This window comes from Miniopterus schreibersii (assembly GCF_964146895.1).
Source record: "Miniopterus schreibersii genome assembly, chromosome: 17".
In the NCBI taxonomy this organism is placed as follows: domain Eukaryota; kingdom Metazoa; phylum Chordata; class Mammalia; order Chiroptera; family Miniopteridae; genus Miniopterus; species Miniopterus schreibersii.
Window position 1 is genome coordinate 316017 of NC_138117.1, and position 27483 is coordinate 343499.

The window sequence follows — 27483 nt, forward strand, 5'->3', positions numbered from 1 at the left end:
GTTCTTATCCTTGCCTAGAAACCATCTTTATAATAATGTCATTTCAATTTAGAAGTGACATTAAGAAAAACATCCAACCCAATTCATTCAGAGCTCAAGGAACAGGCCAGCAAGTGTGTGTTCGGTCAAGTGTCCTCCGAGGATACGACACCATTTCTAGTAGAGGTAACATGTATTTGAAACAAGTTACCATTATAATAAACTAAAACTGAATCCCATTTCTGAAATCTTTAATTGGACTTGACAGTTATCAGAAGTGTAAGAATTCTGACCTAGTTGGAGAGGCAAGTGTGTTCTAAACAATGAGCATTTAAGGTGAAATTATGATCCCGTAAGTACGTAACATTGCAAAAAGATGGACAGAAAAATACTGACACTTTAGTCCATTTTTTTAATATTAAGAAAAAGTAGAATTAGACATTCAGTAGACACGGAATGTGTCAGATGAACAAATTCTACTCTGAGAGAGAGAAACTGTTTGCTATGGGATTTTTTAACACTAAAATTCTGAGGATTTGTGTGGAAATGCAGACATTAAGAACATCTAAATAAATATAAATGAAGATGGGGCCTACAATTCAATAAATAACCATAGAATGAGCTGCTGTGTCATGTGAACAAATTTCAGATTGATCTTGGAAATGGAAGACAAGTTTTAACCTTATTTTCAACTTTAATAATTCTGGCAATACCCAAATAGTATTACAATATTAGAAGTACTGAAACAGAAATTAAGCCAGTTTTCACACAGGGGTAAGTAGTTCCATTCAAAATTTATTGAATTGCAAATTATTAAGTAGAGAATAATCTCCAAAAAAATATCTTGGCAAGTTCCTGGATGTCTAAGTGTATGCCAACATTACTGGACTGTTTAAATTATTAGAGGCTAAGAATATGAAGTATTTGTCAAGTTTCAATAATAAAAATATTTTTAAAAGATTGGCATATTTGGTAATAAATTACATTTATACAGTTGTTAATTTCAAAATAAATAAAACCTGAGTTGTAAATCCCTCCTATCCCCACCCCACCTCCAGCATACATACCTCATATCCCATTTTCTTTAGATCATGCGTCTCAACCTTTAATGAGCATACGTATTCCTTGAGGTGCGGTTTCTGATGCAGTAAATCTGTGGTGGGGTCTCAGCGTCTACACTTCTAACAAGCTGTAGATGGAGCTGGGGCTGGGTTTGGACTACCCTTTGGGTAGCAAGATGACCCAATATGTAGTGAGGACAATTTCTGGCCTGATGACTGTTTGGTTTTATAGATTCAGGCTGTAATGTTTTGGAATCAGTCACAACCAAAAATTATCACAAAAAGTACTTCTTGGAAGAAAAGAAGGTTCTAGTTGAGAGCATAAAGTATACCAAAGTAGCAGTGTTTCCCTCAGTCTGACAGTGACCCCTCTGGTACATTACGGCAACAATTTTCAACCGGTGTGCTGCAAGAAATTTTAAAAAGTGCGATGCCTGACTATAGTTAGGGGCACTGACTGCTCTTCCCTTAGTAGATTGTCAAACAGAACAATAACAGCCAACACAATAGATGTCCAGTGTGAGCGCCCTTTCTTGAACCATAGGTATATATATATAGGTCATAGAATTGCATCTTATTGGTCACGTTGCATAAGGTTGCTTCTGATTGGTTAATTCTTGGTACCAGACATCCTCACATACAAGTACAGGCACCTGATTTTTTAAAGTCACTTTGGAGCCCTGACTGGTGTGGCTCAGTTGCGAGTTTCGTCCTGTGCACCAGAAGGTGGCAGGTTCAATTCTCATGTTGCTGTTTTCTCTCCCCCTTCCTCCCTCTCTCACAAAAAAAGTCACTGGAGCAAAAATGGTAAGTAATTACTATTGCTGTTTCTGTAAATCAAAATGATACCTACTACTTTCGTCAGATTAGCAAAAAATATATGCTTTGGCGTGCTGCAGAATTTTAATTAGTTTATATGTACCATGAGATGAAAAAGGTTGAAAACTGCTGCACTGCAGTGTAAATTAGACCAAGTTCTTGTAACTTTAAAAAATAGTTACTATTGGTTTGGACTTTCCTCCAGTTAGTTTAAGTCCAGAAAATTCAAGCCAGCACACTGCAAAAACAGTAAAAATCTTTAATGGTGAACTGTCCATATAAACTACTTGTAAACCTGCTTTAAGCTACCCCATCTCCTCCTCCTCTTTCAACAAATAAATGCTGCTTTTTCTTCTGTCTTGTTGCTAAACAGCGTGTTACACCCAGTGCCCCTCCCTTTAAAAATCGAACAAAATTATCTCCAACTAAGGGACCCAGTGCAAAAAGGTGGGCTTCTTTAACACACTCGTAGGTGTACACATCTACTTCCACAGGATTACCCTTACAGGTGATTGGGTGGCCTGAGTTATGGCCCAGGTAACAGCCTTGCTCCTTCAGAAAAGACAGGTTGGGATGAGAACCTATCAGTACTACTGCTGCAGAAAGTTTAAGTATTTTCTTCAACCCAGAGACACTCTGAAGGATGCATTTCATGTCTGACTTAAAAGAAAGCACATGGTGCTCAGGAAAGCTGGTATAATCAGATGAAAGACTGGCGTCTGCAGAATATGACTGAGTACACATCATGTGATAGACCTTATGATATTCTGGATACAGCTTTTTAGGAAGCTGCTTGAAAATTAAACTTGGATCAGTTACTCGTCTGCGAAATACATGAATCACAGGGATGTTGTTGTTGTAAGCACACAGCACTGCATCAGCTGCAGTGAGCCCAGAACCTACAATCAACACTGGGTCCACTTTGCCACGAAACTTCCCTTTGCTCACAGCCACTCCAAATTCAGGCATTGAGTGAAACACAAAAGGAAAATCTTCCCCTTCAACCTCCAGACGGGCAGGAGAATCCAGTGTTCCAGTTGCCAGAACTACGTTCTCAGCAAAGACACAGAAGGGAACACGAGAACCATCCGCTACTCGCTGATAACCCCGGATCTCCCAGTTTCTCTTGATAAACTTTGACTTCTCTGTCTGTAAACGCTGTGCTGAAATAGCTCTGTCACGACCACCATCTTCCTGGTCTCTGTAGAGCCTCGACACAGAGGTAATGTAAGTATTCTCTCTGAAGTTCTTCTGAAGACCCATGACTTTTACATAATGCTTATAGTACCGAGCGACTTCCTCTGGCATAACTCGATCCCCTTTTAGGTTCCTGTAAACGGAAAACAAGAACATCGCTTACTTAGTTCCATGGCTATTATGTCTCCACCTAGGAAGCTATTACGTCTTTTTAATTCCTCTGAGGTATCTTAGCTATAGATTATCTTAACACCTTACAAAGAAAGAAAACTTTAGTAAAAAAGAGGAAGCCCCATGAGGGTAGAGAAAGTATTTAATGCTTGTCTGTTTCTCTATTGTCCTGCTTAATGTCTTTTCGACTAGCTGCCTTTATCAACAAACTTGTTAAATACATGAAGGGATTAAAATGTGGATATATGAACATTAGACTATTTTAGCCTGTCACAATTGTAATCTAAATAGTTCAGTTTATAACTATACTATTCAGTCTATGTTCTGTACTTTTAAGTCAACGATTTTCAACCGGTGAGCTGCAGAATTTTTATAACATGCAATAGCTGACTGTTTAGTCAGGGGCACTGACCACTTCCCTTAGATTCTCAAATAAAAAAATGGTAACTGCTAACACAGTAGCCATCCCAAGTGAATAAATCACAATTGTATCTATTTTTTTGTCAGATCAGCAAGAACTTTTTTGGTGTGCTGCAGAATTCTAGTAATTTATGTTTGCCATGAGAAAAAGGTTGAAAATCGCTCCTCTAAGTATAGACTAAATTGGATTACAATCGTTGAGATAGTACAGGTCTAACTGTAATATACATACTTATTAAAGATATCGTACCACCCTGACACAATTTTAGTAAGTTGCTTTCTATTTTCCCAATGACCAAAATATGTCAGATCAGTCTTCTGCAAACAAAATCAATTTACATCTAAGTAAATATGACATTTCTGTGTTTTTCTATTCATAAAGATATAAAAATAAAATACCTTTATGAAAAAATGCATTAGTACATCTTTCGTTTTCCACTTGAAATTTAAAGCAATGGGCATGAGCACCCCTAATCTCCCAATTAGAGATAAGCAGCAGGAGAAACAAACCAAATCATTTCACATAATTCATTATAATTGTATTTGGAAAAAGTTCATCAAGTTTTCTTCAAGTTTAATGACTGTAATACTTAAGATTTAAAATGTATTAACCTTCGGTTTTTACAGAAACCCTAAGAAATACTATTATTATCATCTCCACTTTACAGACGAGGAAATTGAAGCTGATTTAAGTTATGTGACCAGAGTTACAACATGAGAAGTTATAGAGTCAATCTCTAGAGAGCTAACAGTCCTCCTCCTAACACGCTGCAAAGGCAGGAACTAAAGGTGATATTTACCACAAGATTAATTTTCACTCAGTAATTCTATACTCACTGTCCCCACTTCAGGACGAGCACTCAGTACCTAAGTCATGAAGCTCCTTTCTTACATCACAAAGGGAGGAAGGTTGAGCAGTTTCACTTGCTGACCTATGAAAATCAGGAACTTTTACAACTTTCCTGATTTTGCAACTTTGCATTTCAAACCTGTAAACAATCATTTTTTTTAAAACCCAAAAGGAATACTGGAGAAGTTTAATCTTAATTACACATGCTGGTCTAAATGTGCTCTCCTTAAATGCTGCCAAATGAAGGATAATTTCTGTGGGTTAACCTGGGCTTTATCTAGCAGTAAGGCAGCATTTGGGTGGTACAGCCCTGTGCTAACAAAAGTGAAGTAACTTCCTGCTTTCATTTATTGTTTTTGTGAGCAGTTGGAGTAGATTCTCTGTATTAGTAATTTCTATCTGATATTTACTATCCTTGAAAATGAGAGGGCTTTTACAATTTTTTTAAATTTTGGGTTCTTTCCCCCAAAACAAAACTACATTCTCCCAAGTTCAGATTTCTTCTCAGTTACTCAAGACTTTCCTATTCAACATTCATCTATACTCAAGTAGCCAAGCTCACCATCACTTCTAGTTTATTCCATCTGTCTAAATTACTGATCATATATACTCTCCTAGTCTAAAAGTCAAACAGTTTAGGTATGTATACATGACATGCATGCAGGAATGTATATGTCTACTCATAAAAATAAGGTGTGGAAAGGGTATGTGGGTGGGTGAAAGGAAACAGTGGTGTAAAAGGATGGGACAAATCCTCGATTAGCAGAGAAGTCAGGACCCAGCGTAAGGACAAGCCCTCCCTTCCCTCCGGGCTTAGCCTAGGACACCAGAGTGGAAACTAGTTCACAATCACTGCTCAAAGAGGCTTCTTACTTGAGACACAGACATCTATCTTATCCACCTAAGACAGGATCACAAATACTCTGAAGTGTGCTGACACTCTCTTCCCATTGTTCACCAAAGAACTTCAACAGTTTGATCTTTACCTTCGTTTGCTAGTTACCCAATCTTTAAATTTAAGTCCAGGTAGCTCCATCCAATTTCCAAAGCTGATTGTCAACATGGAGCCTTCCATATTCTATTGGGATAAAAAAATGTACAATCAAAAAAAAACACTTAAGCACTAACATGTTTGTTTGTTGTTTTTTTTTAAACCAAGCCCATCTGTTTACTATAAGAGTCTGGATAAGAAGAGCTCAAAGAAGTCCTAAGTGGTTATGTAAATTACCTCCCAAAGTTTATTCCAGTAAACTTTCAAATAATACTTTCATCATTTGGTAGAATCTATCTATATTACTTCTTTCATTTAGTTAAGTATGTACTAAACAAATTTACGTTACCCGATGCTTACAATTTTATAGCTTTGGCCTATAATCAACATGGTAATTCAGATGTAGAATATCATGTTAGAGAAACAAATGATTATTTTCACCTTTTAAACAAGAGGAAAAGAGTTCATTAATTTCCACACTTTAGACGTCTTTTCATTTTATTATTAATAGATTTTTTTTTAATGGGCAGCACAACAGCCTCCCCCATCTGTTATAACCGTGAAGTCTAAGCTGGTTGGGATGTAGCAGCATCTCGTTCTAGAACGAGAAGCAGCGGTGGCTGCCTGATTAAAAACAGACTCGCTGCTAATGCTAATGCTGCCTTTAAGGAAGTGAGCCCTTCAAGCTCACGTGCCCTCCTTACTTCTGCTTTGCTCAGAAAAAAGCAAGAACGGCCCAAGGTCCGGCAGCACCTGTCCCAGTGACCTCAATGATCTCTTTTCAACCAACTCTTCAAGCTATGGCTCCTTTGCCCTCAACTCTCTTGCCCTGTGTCTATACAGCCCAGTATTAGGAATGGGACTTAGTATTATTGTCCAACATTTACAGAACACTTGCTATGTGCTAGGCCTTCGGAAGCCTATTTGTGACACACATCACCAAGGGAGACAATGCAGCATGCTGCCACTGCTTTGAGGCGGGCTGGGCCTGGGACTAGCATCAGAACCAAGATGGAAACCTGGGACCATCAGAAGGGGAGTTGTTAAGAATGTATTATATGTCAGAAGTTATCTGCAACCACATAATCATCTCATCTGGGACTCAAAACCCTTAAAGCACTAATATTCTACTTTCTGTCAACAATCTCTTCACTTTATTCCCACTGCACCAGTTCTTCAGTTGGTTGCAAGACATAGTCCCTTGGTCTCTTCATTTCTCTCCCAATCAGCTCCCCCCCCCCCCATGCAACCTGTATGCCATGGTGCCTGCAGTCATGCAGACACAGTATATTAGGATGAGCACTCTCTATAAAACAGATACTACACTGGCTGCTAAGGACACAGAGTGAACAGTAATTGTTAGTTGCTGCCCCTAATGAAATGCACAGACTCTTAATGTTATCAGTTCTCTGGTTAAACCTCTGCTATGGAATAAACTGCACCACCTCCAAATTCCATGGGAAGCTCTAACGCCCAGTGTGGAGGTGTTCGGAGGTGGGGCCTTTTGGAAGTCATAAGGGTGGGGCCCTCATGACAGGATTAGTGGCTTTATAAGAAGAAGACAGATCATGCTCTCTCCACCATGGGAGGTCACAGCAAGAAAGCTGCTGTTTGCAAGCCAGGAAAAGAGCCCTCACCACGAACGGAATACACCTGCACCTTGATCCTGGATATCGCAGCTTCCAAACAGTGAGAAGTAAGTGTCTGTTGTTTAAGCTGCCTGGTCTGTGGTAGTTTCATATAGCAGCCCAAGCAGACTAATATAACTTTGTTCTTTTAAAATACATTTTTCATTTAAGATCTTGAAAATATAGAGAAATATGTATATTGGTATGAAATACTGTGAAATTTTGTAAATTCTACAATGAATAAATTTAAAAAAATTTACAATACAAAATGTTAAAATATTTTCTATATAATTCTTATAAAATACTACAGAAAAAAATGCTTATTCTAAGACTATAAGTAATCAAATTTGGCTTAACTTCTAGTAATTAACCACAGGATTAAAATTTCAGATAAAAGTTCAGTGAACATATATATTGTCAAAATCTTTTAGAATCAAAACGATCTTAAGATCTATATAATAACTGAAATACTAAGAAAAGAAGTAGCATTTCTTAGCATTCACTGAAATGCTAAGAAAAGTATACTCACATGCCAAGCTCCACCAGGTGGGCCTTTACCAAGAACTAAGTGAGGAATATAATGGTGTTGTTCTAATTTCCAATGCAAAATGGATGGATAGTCATACCCAAAGTCAGCATCTGGATGAAGAAGTGTGTCGAAAAGTACTGCAACTGGATTGGATGATCGGCCTTCAAGGCCCTCAGACAAGTATTCTAAATCCTGAATGAATTTTTTTTTCCAAAGAAAAAAAAGGCAGAGTTTGAAAAAAGAAAAACACAAGCCAGCACTATGATAATAAAAGTGAAGGCCACTGCTCTAGTCCAGCATTTCCCAGACGGTGTGCTGTACAACCCTGATGTTCCATGAGATCTTAACAGATTCTTTGGTCAAATAAACATTAAGAAAGGTTGGGTTTCAACATGTCTAATCAGATCCTTTTACTGCAAAATTTGAAGATGCCTTTAACATGCTAACATGCCTTAATATCTCTGCAGTGACACTGCAGCAATAAAAGGGCACAGGGCACCCGTTAGAACTTTATCAGGAAATCATTTGGGAAATTCTGCTCTTACTAACTCAGGAAAATAAATAGAAGTAACTAAGCAGAATGTATTTACAAATCTAAACTAAAAATGATAGAAAGTATTACTAGAAGGGTTTTCAATTAAGAAACAATGCTTTCATAAGCATTGTCGAACAAATATTGTTTCAGTATAAAAAAATTAAAAGCATTAATATGTAAGAAATAATACCTGATCAACAATGGAAAGATGTCTTGCTTCTTGTAATTTACTATGTAAGACTGTATTTGGATGTATTGCTTCTGATGATAAATATGGTCTGTAGCCTGATAACATATAAGAAAGGCAGATCCCGGAGGGTCCATTTCCTATTAAAGAAGAGAGAAGGGTGGCGAGGGCATGTCACGCACAATACTCCTATTCCTTGGCTGTCCTCCTGTGTCACAGGTGGCTTTTTCCTCGCCAATCCTGCCTTCTCTAAACTCTGGAAACCAGTTATTCACAAGATTCTGACTTCTGCCTTCACACCTGGTTTTTGTGGGGAGTCTCAACTACTCAAAGCTTCAACTCTCTATGCTACTGACTCCCAAATTTAGACCTCTAGGGCTGACCTCTTCCCCAAAAACATACCCCAGGTTTCCATAGGCTCCTTCTTTATCTGACAGACCCACTAATAACTTCATCAAAATGTATTCAAAAGCAAATTCCTTCATTTAGGTGCCCCCTCCTTCTAAACGCCATCCCTTCCCAACGTGTGGACGAGCAAAATCCTGTTAACCACGTTCTGGTTCTAACCCTATTTTGGCATCTATATCCATCTTTGCTATTCTCATTCCTATACTCTCACTCAGAAGACAAGTCTCCTCCTATGTCTCCTCCTGATTCACCTACTCCCAGATCATTTCACATTCAGGTAAGTTTTGGTAACATATGGTCTTCAGCGTGTTGCTCCCTCTATTCTAAAGGCCTTAACTGCTTGTTTTTGACCCAATGTGCTCTACATTCCAGTCTCAACCATCTTTCCAGTCCCATCTCCTAATACTGCCTTCCTGTATTTTTATGCGCTTTAACTAAAACCAAACTGCATTTTTCACTGAACTACTTCTGTTTCTGTAGTTCCTTTAGTCTGGCTGCCACTTCTCTGTTATCTACATCCATCAAAAATTTAACCCAACTGGGACAACTGCTAGCCAGAGGGGAAAAAACCTGTTCTTTCCCTAATACTTTGTCCCAAATAAGCGCAAAGATATAAATATGAATAGTAAACTCATAAGAGTATTAGTAACGTGGGTAATGTTTCTATTTACAATGCTGGAGTGGGAAGCCTTTAAACAATAAAATAAACCTTTGCCTTCAGAAAAATTATCAACAAATGTCAAGTAGGGGGAGTTAAGATCTGAGGAAAAGAGCTAATTTCTTTGAATCAAAAAGAGACAAAGCTAAAGAAGAAATATCCTAGTATCAACAGGTACAGAAAAAGCATTTGACAAAATCCAACACCAATTCATGATAAAAACTCTCAGCAAACTACAGATAGAAGGGAACTTCCTCAGCTTGAAAAATAATATCTACAAAAAGCCTACGGCTAACACTGCACTTAGTGGTGAGGAACTAGGTACTTTCTAAGATCAACAACAGGACAAGGGTGTCTCTTCCCACTATTCCTCCCCAACATACATGTTGATGGAAGTCCTGGATAATGCTATAAAGACAAGGAAAGGAAATAAAAGGTATGTAAGTTGGGGAGGAAGAAATAAAACTGTCTTTGTTCACAATGCCATGATTATCTATGTAGAAAATCCCAAAGAACTGACCCAAAAAAACCTCCTGGAACTAACAGGCAGTTATAGCAAGGTTGCAAGATACAAGGTTAATATACAGAAGCCAACTGCTCTCCTATATATCAGCAATGAACAAGTGGAACTTGAAATGCAATATACAACACTGCTTGTATTGGCACAAAAAAGAAAAACACTTGGGTATAAATCTAAAAAAAGTACACGTAAGATCTATGAGGAAAACCACAAAACTTTGATGAAAGAAACCAAAGCATATCTAAACAGATAGGAAAAGTTTAAATGGAAACATGGAAAATCCAGAAAAGCCAACATAATAAAGAACAAAATAAAGACAAACCATCCAACTTCAAGTCTTACTATAAAGCTAGTCAACAAGACAGTATGGAAATAATGAAAGGACAAATCAATGGACAGAACAGAGAGCCCAGAGGTAGATCCTCCCAAGTACAGTCAACTTATTTTTGACAAAAAAGCAAAGGCAACCCAAGGGGGATAAGTCTCTGTAACAAGTGATACTGGAACAAGTGCATATCCATATGCCAAGATATGAATCTGGATACTAACCTTGTATCTTTTACAATAATGAACTCAAAACAGATCATAGATGTAAAAGAAAGGCACAAAATTATAAAACTTGTAGAGGATAACATAGGAAAAAATCTAGAGGACCTTCTGTTTTGGTAATGAGTTTTAAAAAACTATAAAATAGTCTTACCAAGTGATCCAGCAATCGCATGCCTAGGTATTTACCCAAATGAGTTGAAAACTTAAAAAGGCCATGCAAAATCTGCACATTTATAGCAGCTTTATTCATAACTGTTAAAAATTGGAAGCAACCAGGATGTCATTCAATTAGTGAATGGATAAACAAATTGTGAAACATCCGTACAATAGAAAACCAACACTGTACATACACTGAGGAAATTAGCTCTTCATGCTCAGGCTGGTGGTGCTATTGCCAACGGTAATGGCCCTATATACATTGGGTTAAGTTACACTCATTGGCTAGCGGAGGCCAAACAGGAGTAGACTGACTGCGGGAGAGTGAAGTGGGCAGGTACAGAGGAAGGTGGTTTTTCCTGACTGTCCTATAGCCAAGCTAGAACAAGCCAGGGTTCCTCTGGTCCGAGATATCAAGGACGGAACACGAGGGTGGACCCAAGTAGGACAATGATACACAAGATATGGTCTCCAGGACACCCTGATGGGAACCAGTGCAAAACCTCCTCTCCAGCCTTCCCTGGAGAATCTAGGATAAACTATCGAGATCTGTTCCTTTCCTTCTTTCCTTTACTGAATCCCCCACATGCCAGTCAGAGAGGACTTTTCTCTCATTCCCATTGACCTTGAAACAAAATATAGGTTGCCATCATTCCCAGGAGGCTGTCATATAATCAACACAACTGATAGTATTTTCAAATAACAGAGTAATATCAATCCTTAATGAATGGATGCTGCATTCTAACACAGGACCTAAATCAGATAACCAATTACTCTCTCCAAAGATCTCGTTATTGTTTGTTTTGAGATATCAAACCTAATACTACTTTTCAATACAATCCTAAGAACTTGTAACTGTGTAACTATAAATGTCCAAATGTGGTATGGATCATAACTATTTTTAAGAGAGAAAATGCAACAACTTACCTATTACTACCACAGGCAAAGTCACTGATGAATCTTCAAGTAAAGACGTTTCTTCAACTAATGGCATTGCTTTAACTTTTCGCCCCAAATTATTACCAAAATATTGCACTAAGGAATTATAAATCTCTCCTTCAGTTTCAGTGTCACCATAGTTCCTTTTTTAAAAAGACAAACATGAAACAAAAACAAGAGATACATAGTCAATATAGCCTTTATAAAAATCTACCTTTATTCAGATTTTATTTAGGGGAAAAAAGGGCAATAGTTCCATAAAAGGAGAAAATCCTTCTGATTAATGTTTTCAAATTAGTAGCTTAGCTACATGTTAACCTACACCACTTTGAATGTCAGAAATCCTAAATAGCTGCTAATGTCTCTTTAGTACTTTTTAGGCAAGTCCTACATAAAACAATTCCCAAATAAGAAGCTATCTTTAATGACCAAAGACATAGTATTATATGTAGATTTTTATTTTTTTGAGATTTCCTAGGAACAGGTAGTTTCTCTTTTACTTTTCTCATTAATAGAAAGTACATTAGAGACAGTATGTTTAAAACAAAATAATCACACCTAATATTTTAAGGAAAAGTCACTGTACTTAAGTATTATAAATTGTGCATTTTGGTAAAACAAATTAGGTTTATACATTTTATTCTCAAAGAGATACTGAAATATGGAAAGAGCTTAATGTTGATTTCCAATCTACCTTCTTTCCCAATTGCCTTCCTAGAAAGTAGTTTTAGCATTGACATGCTCATGCAACACGCGGACTAACGTTAAACGGCTTTTCATGTGCTTATTGGCCATTTATGTATCTTCTTTGGAGAAACAGATTCTTTGCCCACTTTCAGACAGGGTTGTCTTTTTATTGTTGAGCTTTAAAAATCCTTTATATAATGTAAGTTCCTTTTCAGGTATGATTTGCAAATATTTTCTTCCATTCTGTGGGCTGCCTGTTCACTTTCTTTATGTTGTCTTTTTAATCACAAACTTTAAATTTTGATGGAGTCCAATTTATTTTTTCTTTTGTTGCTGTGCTTTTAGTGTCATATCTAAAAAACCAATACCTAATCCAAGGCTGCAAAAATTTACTCCAATGCTTTCTTCTACAAGTTTTATAGTTCTAGTTCTTACATTTAGGTTTTTCATTCGAGTTAAGTTTTTGTGTACTGTGTGGGGTAGGAGTCCAACTGCATTATTTTGCTTGTGGGTATTTGTCCTGGCACCACTTGTTGAAGAGACTGTTATTTCTCCTTTGTCTCAGGATCTCATGGAAAATCAAGTGACCATAAAGGGTAAGGATATATCTCTGGACTTTAAATTCTATACCATTGATTATATGTTTACCTTTAAGCTAAAACCACACTGTTAATCTGTCTGTTTGTAGTAAATTCTGAAATCTGGAAGTGGAAATCCTACAACTTTTTCTTAATCAAGACTGTCTTGGCTATTCTGGGATCGGTGCAATTCCATATGCTTTTCTGGGGGGAAAAAAGGCAGCTAGGGTTTTAATAGGACTGCAATGAGTTTTTAGATCAACTGAGAAATACTGCCATCTTAAATACAGGGTGGGCAAAAGCAGGTTTACAGTTGTCTGTATGGAAAATAACACAATAATTAATAAATTGTAAAACAAGAATAAACTGTTTTGCATACTCACAACTGTAAACCTACTTATACCCCACGGTGCATATTAAGATTTTCAATCCCTACACTAAATGGGATTCCTTTTCATTTATTTAGGTCTTCTTTAATTATTCTCAGTGGCGTTTCGTAGTTGTAAGTGTACGAGTCTTACATTCCTTTTTGTTAAAATTATCCCTAAGTATTTCATTCTTTCTGATGCTAGCACGAAGAGGATTCACTGTAGCTGCCGGTGGAGGGTGTTGCCTTCAATTTATAAAAATCGCTACCCCTGCGAAGGGCAATAAAAAGGTTTGCGCGTCTGCTTCTGCCAGGTAAGTTCGCGGATGTGCAATGAGTACTGTAATTTTGAAGAAACAGCATGAAACTGTAAGTAGTATTTCTAGATAGGTGCAACGGCTGCAGCGTGAAAGTACCTGTGGTTTCTGGCGGTGACAAAGTCACAAGTACTACTGTGATTTGTTGCTTCTCTTCGTAACTGAGTATGAGATTTTGGTTGTTAAAATTCAGCGAAAATACGGCTGTACCTTCTTTACATCCAAGTTCACGGGCCCCTTAAATCCTGCCTATGAGCCAACTTAACTGCCGACCACAGTCGCCTCGGCTTTCAAAGGGCGGAGCCTGCGCGTCGGTGCGCGGCGGTCCCTGGAAGGAAGGTCCTCTGGGCCGGAACCGGACCCGGACGCGCCCGGCCCGGCCCCGCGCGGCGCTCGCGCATCTCCCCGGGTCCCGCGGCCGCAGGCGCCGAACGCCCGGCGGGACCCCGGAACCCGCTGCCCGCCCCGCGCTCCGCCCCCGCCGCCGGCCCGGGCGCTCGGCTCGTGAGGTTTCCCGGCGGTGTTTTGAGAAATAAGAAAACCTTCGGGGGCAGGGTGGCCGCCCTCCCCGGAAACTTTGCCGCCGCGCGGCCGCCGGCCTCGGGCCTGCGGGGTCGAGCGCGTGACCGGCAGGCCCGCGGCTGCGGGGGGAGGGGAGGCCGCGGCGCCCGCCCCGCCCGCCCGCCGCCCGCTCCCCGCGCCCGTCCCCGCGACCCTCTCGGCGGGGAGTCACCTGAAATGCCCGGCGAGGGAGCAGCGGCAGCACCACACCGGCATGGAGCGCGGGCCCGCCGCCGCCGCCTTCCCGGCGGGGCCGCCCGGGGGGTCGGGGGTCGAGGGTCGGGGGTCCCGGGGCCGGAAGCCGCAGCCGAGGAGCCGGAGGGGCTGGGCGCCGGGTGGTCCGGACGCAGCTTCCGCTCCCGCCGCGCGGACTCGACGCCGTGGGGACGCTCCCGACGCCGCGGTGGGCGGGGCGGCGCCTCCTCGCAGGTGCGGGGCCCGCGATTGGCGCGGCCGGGCCGGGGGCGGAGCCACCGCGGGCTGAGGGTCCGCGCCGAGGGGAGGCCCCGCCCCCCGCCCCGCAGCCGCGGCGCCGCTTCAGCGCCGCCTCCTCCGACCCGCCCGCGAGGCCCTGGGCGTGAGGACCGCCCGCGTCGCCGCTGAGACCAGGTGCCCGCCCCGTCCCGAGAGACGACACTGGCCGCGGGGGTGAGGGGACGGGCGGGGCCGCGGGGCGGGGACACCGGGGGCTCGGGGCTGGGCCGGCGCGGGCGGCGGGGGGGAAGCGGGGCCCCTGTGGCCCGGGCGGCGCAGGTGGGCCCGCAGAGCCCGGCGCGGGAGGGGCGCGGGGCCCGCAGGCCGGCCGCGCGGTCCTCGCAGGGGCTCCCCGCGGGCCCGGCGGTTCCCCCTGGTCGCGGGCTCCCGGCCCGGCCGCGCTGACCGTCTCTACGCTCTCGCGCGTGGCAGGTGCGCGGGCTCCGCGGAACCTGCGGGTCGAGCCCCCCGGGGTACCGAGGGAGGGGCATGGCGCGGAAACGCTGGTCTCCCCGAGGTGCCGGCGCTGACACGCCGCGTGACGCGAGGTGGGTGCGGGTGGGGAGGCGCGCTCGCCGCAGCCCCCGCAGCCCCCGCAGCCCCCGCAGCCCCCGCAGCCCCCGCAGCCCCCGCACTCCGGCCCCGCGCCGAGGATCGGGTCGGGAGTCGCGCGGCGCGGCCCGCAGCGGTGGGGCAGCAGCAGGCCCTCGGGCGGGCCCCGCCGTGGAAGGGCCGCTGGAAGGTTCTGGATTATGCGGGCGCCCCTTCTTCAGGGGTCCCGAGCGGGCTTGCCCGCCGCCCCGGCGGGTCCCCGAGCCCCGCGGCCGGGAGGGCTCGGGCGCCCCAGGTGCGGCTCCGGGAGCGCGGCCTGGGCAGCGCGCGGGGCGAGCGGGCGGCGGGGAGAGCAGGTCCCCAGGTTCTCTGCCCCCTGACGCTCCTGGAAGCTTCGTGTTATGTTGGACGGTCGGCGTCGCGGCCCCTTGTCCGCAGCTTGAGACGCGAAGGCCTTGGGCTCGGGGCGCGAGGGCTGCAGGCGCGGGCGACGCCGGGCACGGGCCTGAGCCCGGCCCAGGGGCGCCCCCAAGGAAGCGGGCGCCCCAGACGGCGTGAGAAAAGGGAGGGAACATCAAGATGGAAAAGGTTCTCATTAAAATAAAACTTGGAAGGAGTCATTCTTTGTGTTAGGGTGTTTCGGGCTTTGTTTTTGCTGTTCAGTATATATTGAATCTTTACGTTTCTATCAATTTTCTTAAAGTACATACTTTTATTATTGACTTAATATTATTTGTTTTATTTTCATTTAATGAAAATCATAACCCCATATTGTAGGAGACAGTTTTAACAGCTAGATTTTCCTTGTCACATGCTGCAGGCATCTCACTGATTTAAAAACCCTGTAAATAGGAAGATGCTTGTCAGAGTGTTTATTTTTTTTATTTTTTTGTCAGAGTGTTAATATGTCTGTTTCTGTCCGAGAGCCTCAGTTGACCACAAAGAGCAGTTCTTTCAGAAGCTGAGAATAGAGCATTTCAGCCTGAAAGCACCTTGCAAAGCGGTGCGTTCAGCGGCCTCGTAGGTCCACGCCCTGTCCTGGTGACGCAGGAGCCACGCGACTGACCTGCTGACCCTGCCTTTAGCTTTCCTGTGCGTTTTCATTACCACCTTCCCCGTTTACCCCGTTGTAGTTTATAGAAACAGCAGCCAGGCATCTCAGACAGTCCTGATTCCACATCTGTCCTGTTGTCCTCAGTGCATTCATCTCATTTTGTGCCCCGGAAGTTCCCAATCCAGAAGTCATTGAAAGGTGAAGGGGTGTGAGGTTTGCTCCAGAATCCAGATGCTCATTACCTATCCTGCGTTTGAGGAACAAGAATTAGAAGAATGTTAGCAACATTCGTATCCAAAGTTTAAGAAAATTGCTCTTTTATTCACATTCTGTGTCATTCACTCTGATGTTGCTTCTCATAATATGTGCATTACCTAAGCAACAGTTAAATGCGTTCAGTTAAGAAAAGTATGTTGGCATCAGTGTGGTGTTAGGATATGGAATCACAAGGCAGTTTGTTTCCTCCTGGTTAGGTGCTATCAGGGAGGTTATTTAAATTCTCCAAAGTGTTGTCCTCCTGGTTACAAAATGGATAAAATGGTAATATTTACCAGAGGCAATAGCAGACCTTTGGGTGTGTGGGTCACTAATTTGCCTCAAAAACAGCTTGATAAAACCTCTTATCAGTTGATATTCTTGTGTTATTCCACCTCTGATCTAGAAATTCCACTGGGTGCAATCCTTCCCATCTTTGTGAGAATCTTCACAGGGTGCTGTCTTACAAAAGAGGCACCTGCCTTATGAGTAAGACAAAAGTTTCCAAACTGGTTTTGCCAGGAAAGTGCTTGGGACACTGTGTGTGTGCTGTTGTAGATGCAGACGTTGTCAAGTCAGAAGCTTCTGGAAGTGGAGGTCAGGGCATTATCTGGACTCCAGAAACAGGTGGGGAGAGGCTCTGTGTCTTCCGTAATTCATCAAGTATTATTGCCTTTAAATCTGTGAGAATATAACCCTTTCATAGTCAACCTTTCAGACATTGAGCTTCAGGTGTGAGATTTGATAGCTTGTCTCAGTGGAAATTATATTGTGTAGGTTTGTTTGCAATAAGTACTGCCGTTATACAAACTTGCAGACTGATTTTTTCTTTTTTTTAAATATATCTTTATTGATTTCAAAGAGAGGAGAGAGAGACAGAAAACATCAATGATGAGAGAGTCATTGATGAAGTCCGCAACCCGGGCATGTGCCCTGACTGGGAATCGAGCCCCGATCGTCTGGATCCTAGGTCGAAGCTCAACCGCTGAGCCAGGCCCGGCTGGGCTGATTTTCTTAACATTTTAACTTGTGTTTACCTCCAGTGGGAATGTAAGCTCTTCCCACAGTAGAATGAAAAGAACAGGCTTGAATACACTGCTGCTGAGTAAACTATGTATTTGAGTCATAATGAGTATCAAAAATCCGCCTGTCATCTCAGTTTATTAGGTAAGCCACTTGAAGCCTATCTTAAGTCAAATCATTCCCAGTAGGAAATATTTGATAAGGGGAAAATAAAATATTTGTTTTGCAAAATAGTTTTAAAATCTTATTAGGTGTCCATTGACCCTGGCTTCTGGCTTCACGTGAATCCCCTTCAATTTCAAAGGGTTTCATGACTCCCCCTCCTCTGTAAAGAAATAAAAAGATTTAGACATGGGTTCCATCTCAATAGGGGCCCTGTCTGACTCTGGGAGTGGACTTTCCCAGTCAGCAGAACCAAGGTCAGTTATCTGAAATGATGGTGGCAGTGTTGGCAGCCTGAACCCGAGGCCTGGCCAGACCTCAGAGTCTGAGTATAACAAAGACAAAGCAACAAGTGGGCATTCCATTCCTGGGTGGAACTGGGCCACCTCGTGATCACTCCCCAACCATGAGAAAGTTACTTTCAGCTTAGCTGTGAGGAAACAAAGAAAGGTTTCTAGTTTGTGATAACTAGCTTGAGGTTTTTTTGTTTGTTTTTTGTTTTTTATAGGACTTTTGTTGATTGAGAAAAACTAAAATTTTTCAAAGTGCTTTTTAAAAATATTACATATTTCTATATATTCAAAAAATTCAAAAATTTGTCATTTTATTGAGGTACTTTTAAGTACCAGAAATACAAAAAGGAATAAAACTTATTTTCTTCAAGGAATGTACAGTTCAGTGGATGGACATACACAGGGTGGGGCAAAAGTAGGTTTACAGTGTGAGTATGCAAAACAGTTTATTCTTGTATTATTATTTATTAATTATTGTATTATTTTCCATACAGACAACTGTAACTCTTCTTTTGCCCCACTCTGTATTTTATGCATAAAACAAGTGTGGTCTCTGATCATTACTGGGCCTCCTTGCAGAGATCTGGGGCTGCCTCTGTTATGTTTCTTAATCTGTCTAATGAAGACAGTACCAGTCTTACCTACCTTAACATGTTATTAATGGGATGAAATTACATACCAGCAAGTATTTTAAGACATCTTTTACTGAAGTTCCTCAGCTTGTGATCTACCTGAGTTGTATCGCCCAGGGGTAGGGGGTCCTTGACGAAGGACAGGTTCCTGGGCTACACCCCAGACTTGCTGTGTCAGAATGTTGTAGCAGGATCTACATCTTAATAGCAGCCCTCAAATGATTTTTATGCACATTGAGTTTGAGAAGCTTTGCTTTCCAATGTGTTATACATGGCAGGGATCATCTTCAGAACTAAAGTTGGGAAATAGTAACCCCCCCCAAGGTGACTTGGCATGTGGTGGAGACAGAACCCCAATCTAATTATTTAAAAATCTAGTTCTTTTTCCATAGCATCAAGTTGTTTCTTATATGGAAGGATTATATTGTTACCTGATGTTGTTGGCACCAATTCAGTGCCAACAGGAACCCCAATTTGGGATGTAGTGAAGAAGGAAACTTTATTCAGTGCCTACAGCTGAACTGTGATGCAGCATGACTGTGAGGTGGCCCTGGGCCCATGCCCTCTCTGGCTGGACAGCGCTGCTCTTCCCTGGTCTGCGTTTCCAGGTACTGCTCTGCTCTGCGCAGGTCTGGTCCGCTCCACTCCAGTGAGACATCTTGGGTGTTTCAGTTCCGCCAGGGAAACCCAGTCTCCTGTGCAAAGGGAAAGTGCACCCCCAGAGCCAGAGGGGGCCAGCTTATGTGGACCCCCCCATTGGTCCTCATGCAAATGAGGACTCTGAATCTTCACAGTTTGATTGGTCTGAAGGCACTGTGCTGATTGTTCAGGATAGAGCTGTCTGGTTGGTGGAAGCTGTGCCCGGAAAAGCCTCAGTCCTATTGGTTTAAATAGGGTCCCCGACTCCCAGGAGGGTCAGGCTCAGGTGCCAGAACCAGCGCAGGCAGGCAGCGCAGGGCCGGCCGCCCTGGGTGCAGTGGGTGTGAGACGCTGGAGCCCAGGTGGCCGCCAGGAGCCCGCCTTCGTAGGGGCCTTCTCTGCGGCCGGTAGGAATGAGCGGTCGCTCTGCTGTTCTTAGCGAGGGACCCTAACTGGAGAAAATAGTTTCCGCAGGACGGACTGTTGACGTGGGCGCGGAGGACCGTGGGACTCCTGCCTCTGCAGGGCTGGACCCTGGCCCTTGACTCCTGCTTCCTCTTGTCCGTGTTGTTTCAGGACACTAAGATTGTGGTAATTCGTGATGTCCCCGTTCAGATTCGAAGCCTTTCCTGAGAATAAGCAAAAGACTTCACCCAGGTAGGGTCTCCTGCGGCCGGTGCCACAGGGGTCAGGCAGACTCGGGAGCCTGTGCGGGGGCGTGCGCGCCGCTCCAGCTCCAGCTCCGCGTCCCGGGGCTGGGCGTCTGCACTTGGGCTTTTCCCCCGGGACATGCACCTAACCATGTCCTGAGTGACTGAAGGCTCGCGTTTACTGGCTCTTGCCTGGGGAAGTAAAGGAATGCTTGGATATCTGATTTTTATGTTTTATTACTTCCTTAGAAATCAAGCTTGTGAAATAGTGTGATGTTAATTTCCTTTTCACTTATTTACAAGGCTCATTGAATTCAGTTATTTCTATGAGGCTTAGAATTGTCTTTTATTTTTCTTCAAAATCATTTAGGGCAAGACTCAGTAAATAAATGTTTACTATCTCATCTAATCTTTTTTTAAAACAGCTTGAGTCCAAGTTCAATGGCTTTTGGCCATAAATGGTGGGGACAAAATAGAGGTCCCCCTTGTTTTAAAAAATGAATCCATCACAAGCAGGGGCACTTACAAACAATTCATACTTGAGGTCCAGATCTCGTTGCTGTGGTGACTGTGCTGATTGCAGACTCTGTGAACTGTGCTGACACATTTCATGACTGTGTTTTATCATCCCTCATCCATTCTATTTTGGACTGTTGGGACATTTCAGGGGTATTCAAAGAAGTGTATGTATGTGTCATTTTGACAGTGGCGCCAGGGAGACAAAGGCAGTTTATTTTTGCCCCAAGTACTGTGAAAAGCATAAGGGTTCATGCTTTTGGTCACTTTCGTTGTTTTAGGAAAAATAATGGTGTTGGCTTATTTGGAAGCCCTCACACACTGCACCATGGGATGCAAACTGCTCTATGATATTGTGATGCCAGCATGCTGGACTCAGAATACAAATTATGTGCTGAGCTCCCTCTAGTGACAGTAATGGAGGTACATTTACAGATTGTGATCCTTGTACACACTTGGCAATTCAGTTCAGTTGTTTTTAATTTTATTAATTTCAATAACTTTCCATTGCACTTAATTTTATACAACAGGTATTTCTTGAGTCAGAAATTTTGGTAAGGGAACATTTAGTAAAACTAATTTGAAAAGATTATATACTAAAAATGAAAATTATAATTGAAAATATTTCATGTGATTATAGCAATGTGAAAAAAGTATTTCAGCTAAGTTTGTTTGTATAAGACACCCCCTCCTTGCAACACACACATGCACACACACCCCAGCTCTGTTCCAATACACTGACTTTGACCCCCAACACCTTCTCCAGTTGTTGGGTAGGGGTTGCCTTCATTTGTGTCCTGAGGGTCTGGAAGGAAATAGCCAACCAACAAGTCCTCTCTGAGACAGTTCCAGGCTGGTCATTGCACCCCTCTCATCACCAGGCTTTCCCAAATTGTATTTTTCTAAAGACTGAGGCTGGTTAGTGTCTTCTCAATAACAAAAGCCATGTTTTTTCTTTCGTCATCCTGCTGGCTCAGTGGAGTCTAAATTCTTTTGCACATGGCTAAAATCTCTCAATCTTTTTGAGACCCACTTTTACACATTTAACTCCCTGATATTTCAAATATAAATTCTTCACTGTTGCCAAACTGGTTCTTTTATTGTCCTCAGACACACCTGTATCTCTTCTATCTCCCTTCCTAGACTGGCATGTACTCCAACCCTTGCTATGCCTGTCCTTAATGATGAGCTTAGCCACCACTTCCGTAGCAGATATTTACTCAGGGATTTTTTTATGAAGTGTAAAATATACTGTACGCAACCCTCAGTGAATAGCCTAAAAACGGAAATGCGCAAGCCTGGGGCATCTGAGGCAGACACACTTTGGGCTCCAGCCTTGTGGTTACTTCTGCGGCCAGGGCCTAAGAGATGCTGGCTTGCTCTTCACCAGAGGTCCCCTGGCACTTCTCAAAATATTTCCCTGCCTGGCCAGGCATGCCCAGTGGTTGAGCATTGACCTAGGATCCAGGAGATCATGGTTTGATTCCTGGTCAGGGCACATGCTCAGGTTGTGGGCTCCATCCCCAGTCGAGGGTGTGCGGGAGGCAGCTGATCAATGACTCTCTCATCACTGATGTTTCTTTCTCTGTCCCCCTCTCCCTTCCTCTCTCTGAAATCAATAGACATATTTTAAAAAAAAATCCCAAATCTTTGATTTTGCCCAAATGGATAGGCCCTGATATTTCTAAGAACATGACACAATAAAGTTATTTTAAAATTTTCTTATTTAGGATAATTTAGCATTTAATATTAAAATTGGTAAAATTGCCAATTTTTATTACTGAAGACACAATTTAAAGTGATAATTTATGCCGTTTAATTTTTAAAGCCCTGTACAGCTGTCATCTTATCTTCTCTACAAACTTACAAGAATTATTTTTCTAATGGGCTTTAAGTGAGCAGGACTGAGACTCAGAAGTGTGCTTGGCTGTCTCCTTTCCACAGGTACCAGTGAGCCACTGAATAGACCATTCACTTTGAATGATCCAAGGACAAAGGTCTTACTCCTGAAACCCTGCTGTCTTAGATCTCATCACAGATTCGGGGCATGGCAGAGGAGGAAAGACATAGGAAGGGAGGGACACAGGTGCAGACTCAGGAGAATCTGACACACAGTGGAAAGCGTGGAAACAAAGTTCTTTCTCAAGGAAAGAGGGACATGCACAGCCAGCTGCCCTTCCAGCCAAGTGTGGCTGCTGGGCGAGGTCTCATCATGGGGAAATAGGAGGGTCCCCAGCACTGAGGCCTCCTGCCACTCCTGGTGGAGGGCTCATTTCAGGGAGAAAATAGTTGTGAAGTTATCATTAAGTGAAGGGAAAATATTCTTCAGAAGATTCAAGAATATATGAATTCACACAGATATTCATCAAACATTAATTAATACCTGTGATAGGCCAGAGTTGAGGATACAGCAAGAAAGGACAGCCCTGCTCTCAAGGAGCTTATTGGTCCCCAACGGACAGAGAATGATAGTAATGGCCATTTATTAAGTGTTCACCCGGTGTGGAACCTGTTTACCCTTGACATACTTAATCTCCCGGGCAGCCTCTGGTGTGGTTAGTGTTATTTCCTGTTGACAGATACGGCAGTGAAGGTGCAGGAAGGTAAGTAGCCTGTCTAGAGCTCCACGGCTGGCGACACCAGGTGTGCAGGGTTCACTGCAAAGGTGAGGCCAGCACAGAGGCCCCTTTCACCTCTTTCATGCTTTTATACATGGGCTTGGTGTTGATTAGTATTACATTGTCTTTCAATAGGTATTTATTGAGAATCTGCCATTTGCTGACTGTCCTCTAGACATTGGGGATAGACTAGAGGCAAAACAGAAAAGTGATTCCTGCCCTCAAGAAGTTCACAATTTGGAGGAAAAATAATTAAATTAGAGATTCCTCTAACAGGTGACACAGACTTCTGTTAGCTTGAGGTCTGTCAGTCACTGGTAGGATGTCATTTATTTTCAGGTGTCTATCATGAAACTCTTGACTAAGTGGCTTGCTGAACTCCAGACAGACACACCATGTCACTGGCATTTCCCAATTGCTGGTCCGATGACCTCGTGAAAGGAAGTGATGTGCCTTCAGCTCTAGGAGTTCACGCCGATGTGGTGTGACCCTGCTTCCCTTTTCCCCTGTCTCATTTTAAAGATATGAGTAATCTTACCTTCCTAAGTGTTCAGAGCCCCCTAGAATCTCTCTGAAGATACTAAATACATTTATTTTAGCATTTTATTTTGTGTCTTATATTGTGTTTTCTCGGGTAAATTCTGCTTATTGGTTTCGTGGTTTTCCTTCCACCTTCTTGGTTATATTTGTGGGCAAGATGCAAACTTGAACAGCGCTGGTGGTCTGGAGAGTAGAACTCTTGTTTGCCTGGCTCGGAGCTTGAGTTTGGATCAAATCAGCTCTGACTCAGGAGTTGTGTGTGGCTCAGGAAGGGTGTGCTTTCCCTTAACATGTATGTAAGTTGTTTTAAGGATGTGCAGCGGTTCTCTACCTGTGACAGGTCTGGTTCCTGCATCTGTGTCAGTTTCCAAGTCTCGAATTTGAAAGCTCCTATACACAGCTTGGTCACGGAGGTGTCAGCCTCAGGTGGCGCAGGACCAGCTCTGCTTTTGCTGGTGACCCGGTCCCATCCCGGGCTCAAGTCTTCCAGCCAGTCTCTGCAGATTTTGCAGAATTCTGCTGGGAAAACTTATTTTCCAAGTCGTGTCTCATGGCTCTGGATGCATGGGTGCTGAGCTCCATTCCATTTCAGCAGCGTACCCAGAAACTCCTCACTGCTCTAGGGGACCATTAGCAGCCCCTTACCAATTTTCTAAAACTTAGTTAGATGTATTTGTATTCAGTTTTACTCTCCTGACATCTCTGTGGGATCTGGGAAGACAGGGAAATACTTGTACTCAGCCAGCCAGCCTTGCCAGAAAGCTACCCGCTTCCATGGCGACCAGCAATTAGGGAGTCACACCGGCCAGAGCAAAGAGAGAGCTTCCTCTCTACTCCTCAGTGACCGTGGGCTCTGTGTGTTTCTCCTGCATGTCTCCCATGCTCTGCTGTGCTTCCAAGATTGCTGACAGCACGTTCTGCCCAGGGCTTGGGAGTGTTTCACTGGACCGGGGGAAATAGCCTCGCATTCTTGTCATTGCTCACTTATCAGATGCACTTCCTCTCCTAAATGTGCTTGTCTTGTCTTTCCAAGTATTGGGACTTCTCACTGAAGATCTTCTCCTTGGCAGGAAAGAAGGAGACCAGAGCAAGTGTGTGGTTCTTGATGCCACCATCACTAAGGAAAAGGAGCCCTTTGTCTTTATCATCTCTGACCTTTCGTTTTTCCCTCGAGGCTGAACTCCCCAAAAGCTTCTGCATTCCTGGCATTACTCGTGGAAGTCTGGCCAGGACTCTAAGTTGGTTCTTGATTCTATTCTCTGTCCTGTCCTCTTAAAGCCTGCATGTTGGAAATAACTCCTTGCACAATGCTGGGGGCAGTAGGCTGCAGGGAGAAACCAAAGGTCAGAGAATGAGGAGTGAATCACTGATGATGAAATACAGCAAATTCTGGAGAATGTACTGATGGGAGAGCTCCCCACAGCAGCTCCCCTGCGGAGGGGCCTTCCATGCACCACGATGGAGTAACTCTTTCCAGCCAAGACCCCTCTTTCTTGGGTTCCTTAGTCCTACTCCTCTGGTCGCCCTCTTCCCTTTCTGACCTCTCAGCCTCCTCCGTTCACACCTCTTTTTGCCTACTACAAATTGTAATCCCTTTGAAAAGGCAAAAGCTCGCAACAGGCCAAAAGGATGTTTTTATGGAATTTAACTCAGAGCATTATTTTTGCCATGTGGGAGCACAGAAAGCCACCGAAGCCCCTGTGGGCTGACCTGTGTGGGGCAGCCCTTCCTGGTTCCAGAGAGTAGGTTCCTTCCCCAGGGGCCTGACCTGGGTTGTTACCTATCAACTGAAATCTTAGACCTTTCTAATTTATCTTAAAACATTTTTTTAGCCCGGCTGGGTGTGGCTCAGCAGTTGAGCATTGACCTACGATCTAGGCGATCGGGGTTCGATTCCCGGTCAAGGCTCTTGCCCGGGTTTCGGGCTCAATCAATGGCTCTCTCATCATTGATGTTTCTCTCTCTCTCTCTCTCCCCCCCTCTTCTTTCCTCTCTTGGAGATCAATAAAGATATATTTAAAAACAACAAAAAAAAAATCCCCATTTTTTTACATTCAATTAGAGAATACAATTTAGAATAACAGTAATCACTTGTAAATAAAATTAGGGAGTTAATTGGAAATGCTAAGAACTATCTGGATGTGTGTGAATCGTAGTCCGTTATCTCCCCACCAACTCTCGTATGTCCCTCTTATTATTGACATAAAGGGACAGATCTGACGGGTCTAGTATCTGTATATTTTAACTCTCTTTAATCATTTGAAATGGAATTTATTATTTACCTTCCATGGACCATTTAGCAAGTCTGATTAACTTTTTAGGGTTGAGTGCAGGGATGGGGGAGGGAACATTTGGGTGGACAGTGGCTGTAGCTACAGCATGTTCCCAAATCTTGATCAGTTATTTTTTAAAAATGTTATTTTTTCGTTAGGAAGACTGAAATGGTATAAATAACAGGGAACCCACACCAGTGCTTTCAAAACTGTTAAAACATATCCTTCTAATTGTAACTGAATGTTTTTATTATTAAAAATTACAATTTTTTTCTTATGTTGACAGCAGTCCATATTTACTTATTTAGAGTAGAAACTACAGACAAGGAAATGGAAGAAATAACACCTATAGCCCCATTGATCAGAGGCAGCCTTTGTATTCCTCCATAAATTTTCTACCAAGTGGTATTATATTAATTATATATTATATTTATTGTATTTATTATGTATTTTGTAACTTGTTTCTTTCACATAGCAATATTGTTTATAACCTTTGATGTTAAATATTTATAACATAAAAAAGTGGCAATCCTCAAAACTCTAGCTTTCATTGCCATGAAACTAATGAAACTTGATCTTTAAGGCCACTCCCATTTCCTGGAATAGGCTACAGATGGGTTCATATAGCCATATGTTTTGTAAAATTTGCAGAAGTAAGATATTTTAAATTCTTTTTTATTAAAGAAAACCGTCCCAGTGTTCATAAGCTTTAGGTTTCACAAAATCTGGATTTATCCCTGTTGGTCCTTTCCTTTCCCACTTCCATTCATTCCACAAATAGTTCTGAATATTTATTATGAGCCACACGCTGTTACAGGCACCAGGGACACGTCCCGTCAACAGAACTGAAAGAGAGTCTTGCTTCCCTGCAGCTTCTGCTGTGGCCAGGAAAGGCAGACAGTAAACACAGAAGTAAGGAAATTATGTGTATGTTAGAAGGTGGCAGGTGTGTGGAAAATAGTAGGGATAGGGTAAAGGAGATGAAGAATCTGGCAAAGAGGGGAGGTTCGTCCTCATAGAGGAGAGGACTTGGTGCTGAGACAGCTCATTTCTTTCAAGATCATTTATACATCCTTTTCATTAGACATAACTTTTTAAACTTTTCAACCCTGGGCACAGTTGCTTGAATAAAGATGCCATGTTTCTGTTTCCCATGCTTCCACATCTCACCTGCTCTTCTTCCTGTGCAATCTCAGATGGAATCCTCACCCCAAACTTATGGAATAGTGTCAGGGCAGTGTCTCTCCTCACTTCCTGCTGATGCTTTGGGGCAGTTGCCCTTCCATCCATCAAGGACACCCAGATACCCGATTGCATTTGTCCTCTTGTTGATATGCTCACCCTCCGTCAGCGATGTCTTTGCCTTCCTGGCTCTGGAGGGTGGCCCACACTGACACCTTCATAGGGGAGCCCAGAGTGGGCAGATGATAGGTTTGGACTGCTGAATTCTTGTTAAATGTAGTATTTCCTGATCTGTGATGGTGGAAATGTTAGGCAACTCCAGAGAGTAAGTAAAGCCTGAGAAGGAAAGGTGACCCAAGTCATGTCCTGGACTCCTGCTCTCATGCTCTTCCCCCTAACCATAGAGCCGCGATCAAAGCCTGGTTGATGAACAGTCTCCATGACATACTCCTGGTTTGGTCAGAGAAGCAAAGGAACATGACAAAGCATGTGTCACTCAGTTCTCCTGAGCTG

At 43.1% G+C, this 27483-nt stretch overlaps 1 protein-coding gene and 1 long non-coding RNA gene across 4 annotated transcripts in view; one reads left to right on the top strand and one right to left on the bottom strand.

Annotated features, from left to right (window-relative positions):
• Window positions 1-107: 107 nt before the first annotated feature.
• OSGIN2 (oxidative stress induced growth inhibitor family member 2) lies at window positions 108-14482 on the bottom strand. 2 transcript variants are annotated; one of them, XM_081116432.1, is made up of 6 exons: window positions 14280-14482; window positions 11586-11740; window positions 8371-8507; window positions 7646-7837; window positions 5484-5575; window positions 108-3189 (listed from the first exon to the last, which is right to left on the bottom strand). In XM_081116432.1, the coding sequence occupies exons 1-6, from the start codon at window positions 14321-14323 to the stop codon at window positions 2160-2162; spliced, it is 1650 nt and encodes a 549-aa protein (XP_080972558.1). In that variant the 5' UTR covers window positions 14324-14482; the 3' UTR covers window positions 108-2159. The 2 variants fall into 2 exon arrangements, with proteins under 2 accessions (XP_080972558.1, XP_080972559.1); XM_081116433.1 differs by lacking the exons at window positions 8371-8507; window positions 11586-11740; window positions 14280-14482 and having other exon boundaries at window positions 7743-7833.
• A 100-nt stretch (window positions 14483-14582) lies between these two features.
• Window positions 14583-27483, top strand: part of LOC308546855 — a 43188-nt gene continuing 30287 nt past the window's right edge. Inside the window, exon 1 of one of the 2 annotated variants that reach the window (XR_013997411.1) lies at window positions 14583-14716. This is a non-coding gene — a long non-coding RNA (uncharacterized lncRNA). Of the gene's footprint in view, window positions 14756-27483 lie in introns of both variants that reach the window. The other variant, XR_013997412.1, reaches the window with a different exon arrangement.

Excerpts from the sequence above, each read along its gene's own strand:
- OSGIN2 (XM_081116432.1), bottom strand. The coding sequence starts at position 14,323 with ATGCCGGTGTGGTGCTGCCGCTGCTCCCTCGCCGGGCATTTCAG. Across the intron at positions 11,741-14,279 it reads TCCCTCGCCGGGCATTTCAG|GAACTATGGTGACACTGAAA; the intron begins GTGACTCCCCGC and ends TTTTTAAAAAAG. Across the intron at positions 3,190-5,483 it reads TGGGTAACTAGCAAACGAAG|GAACCTAAAAGGGGATCGAG; the intron begins GTAAAGATCAAA and ends TTCCGTTTACAG.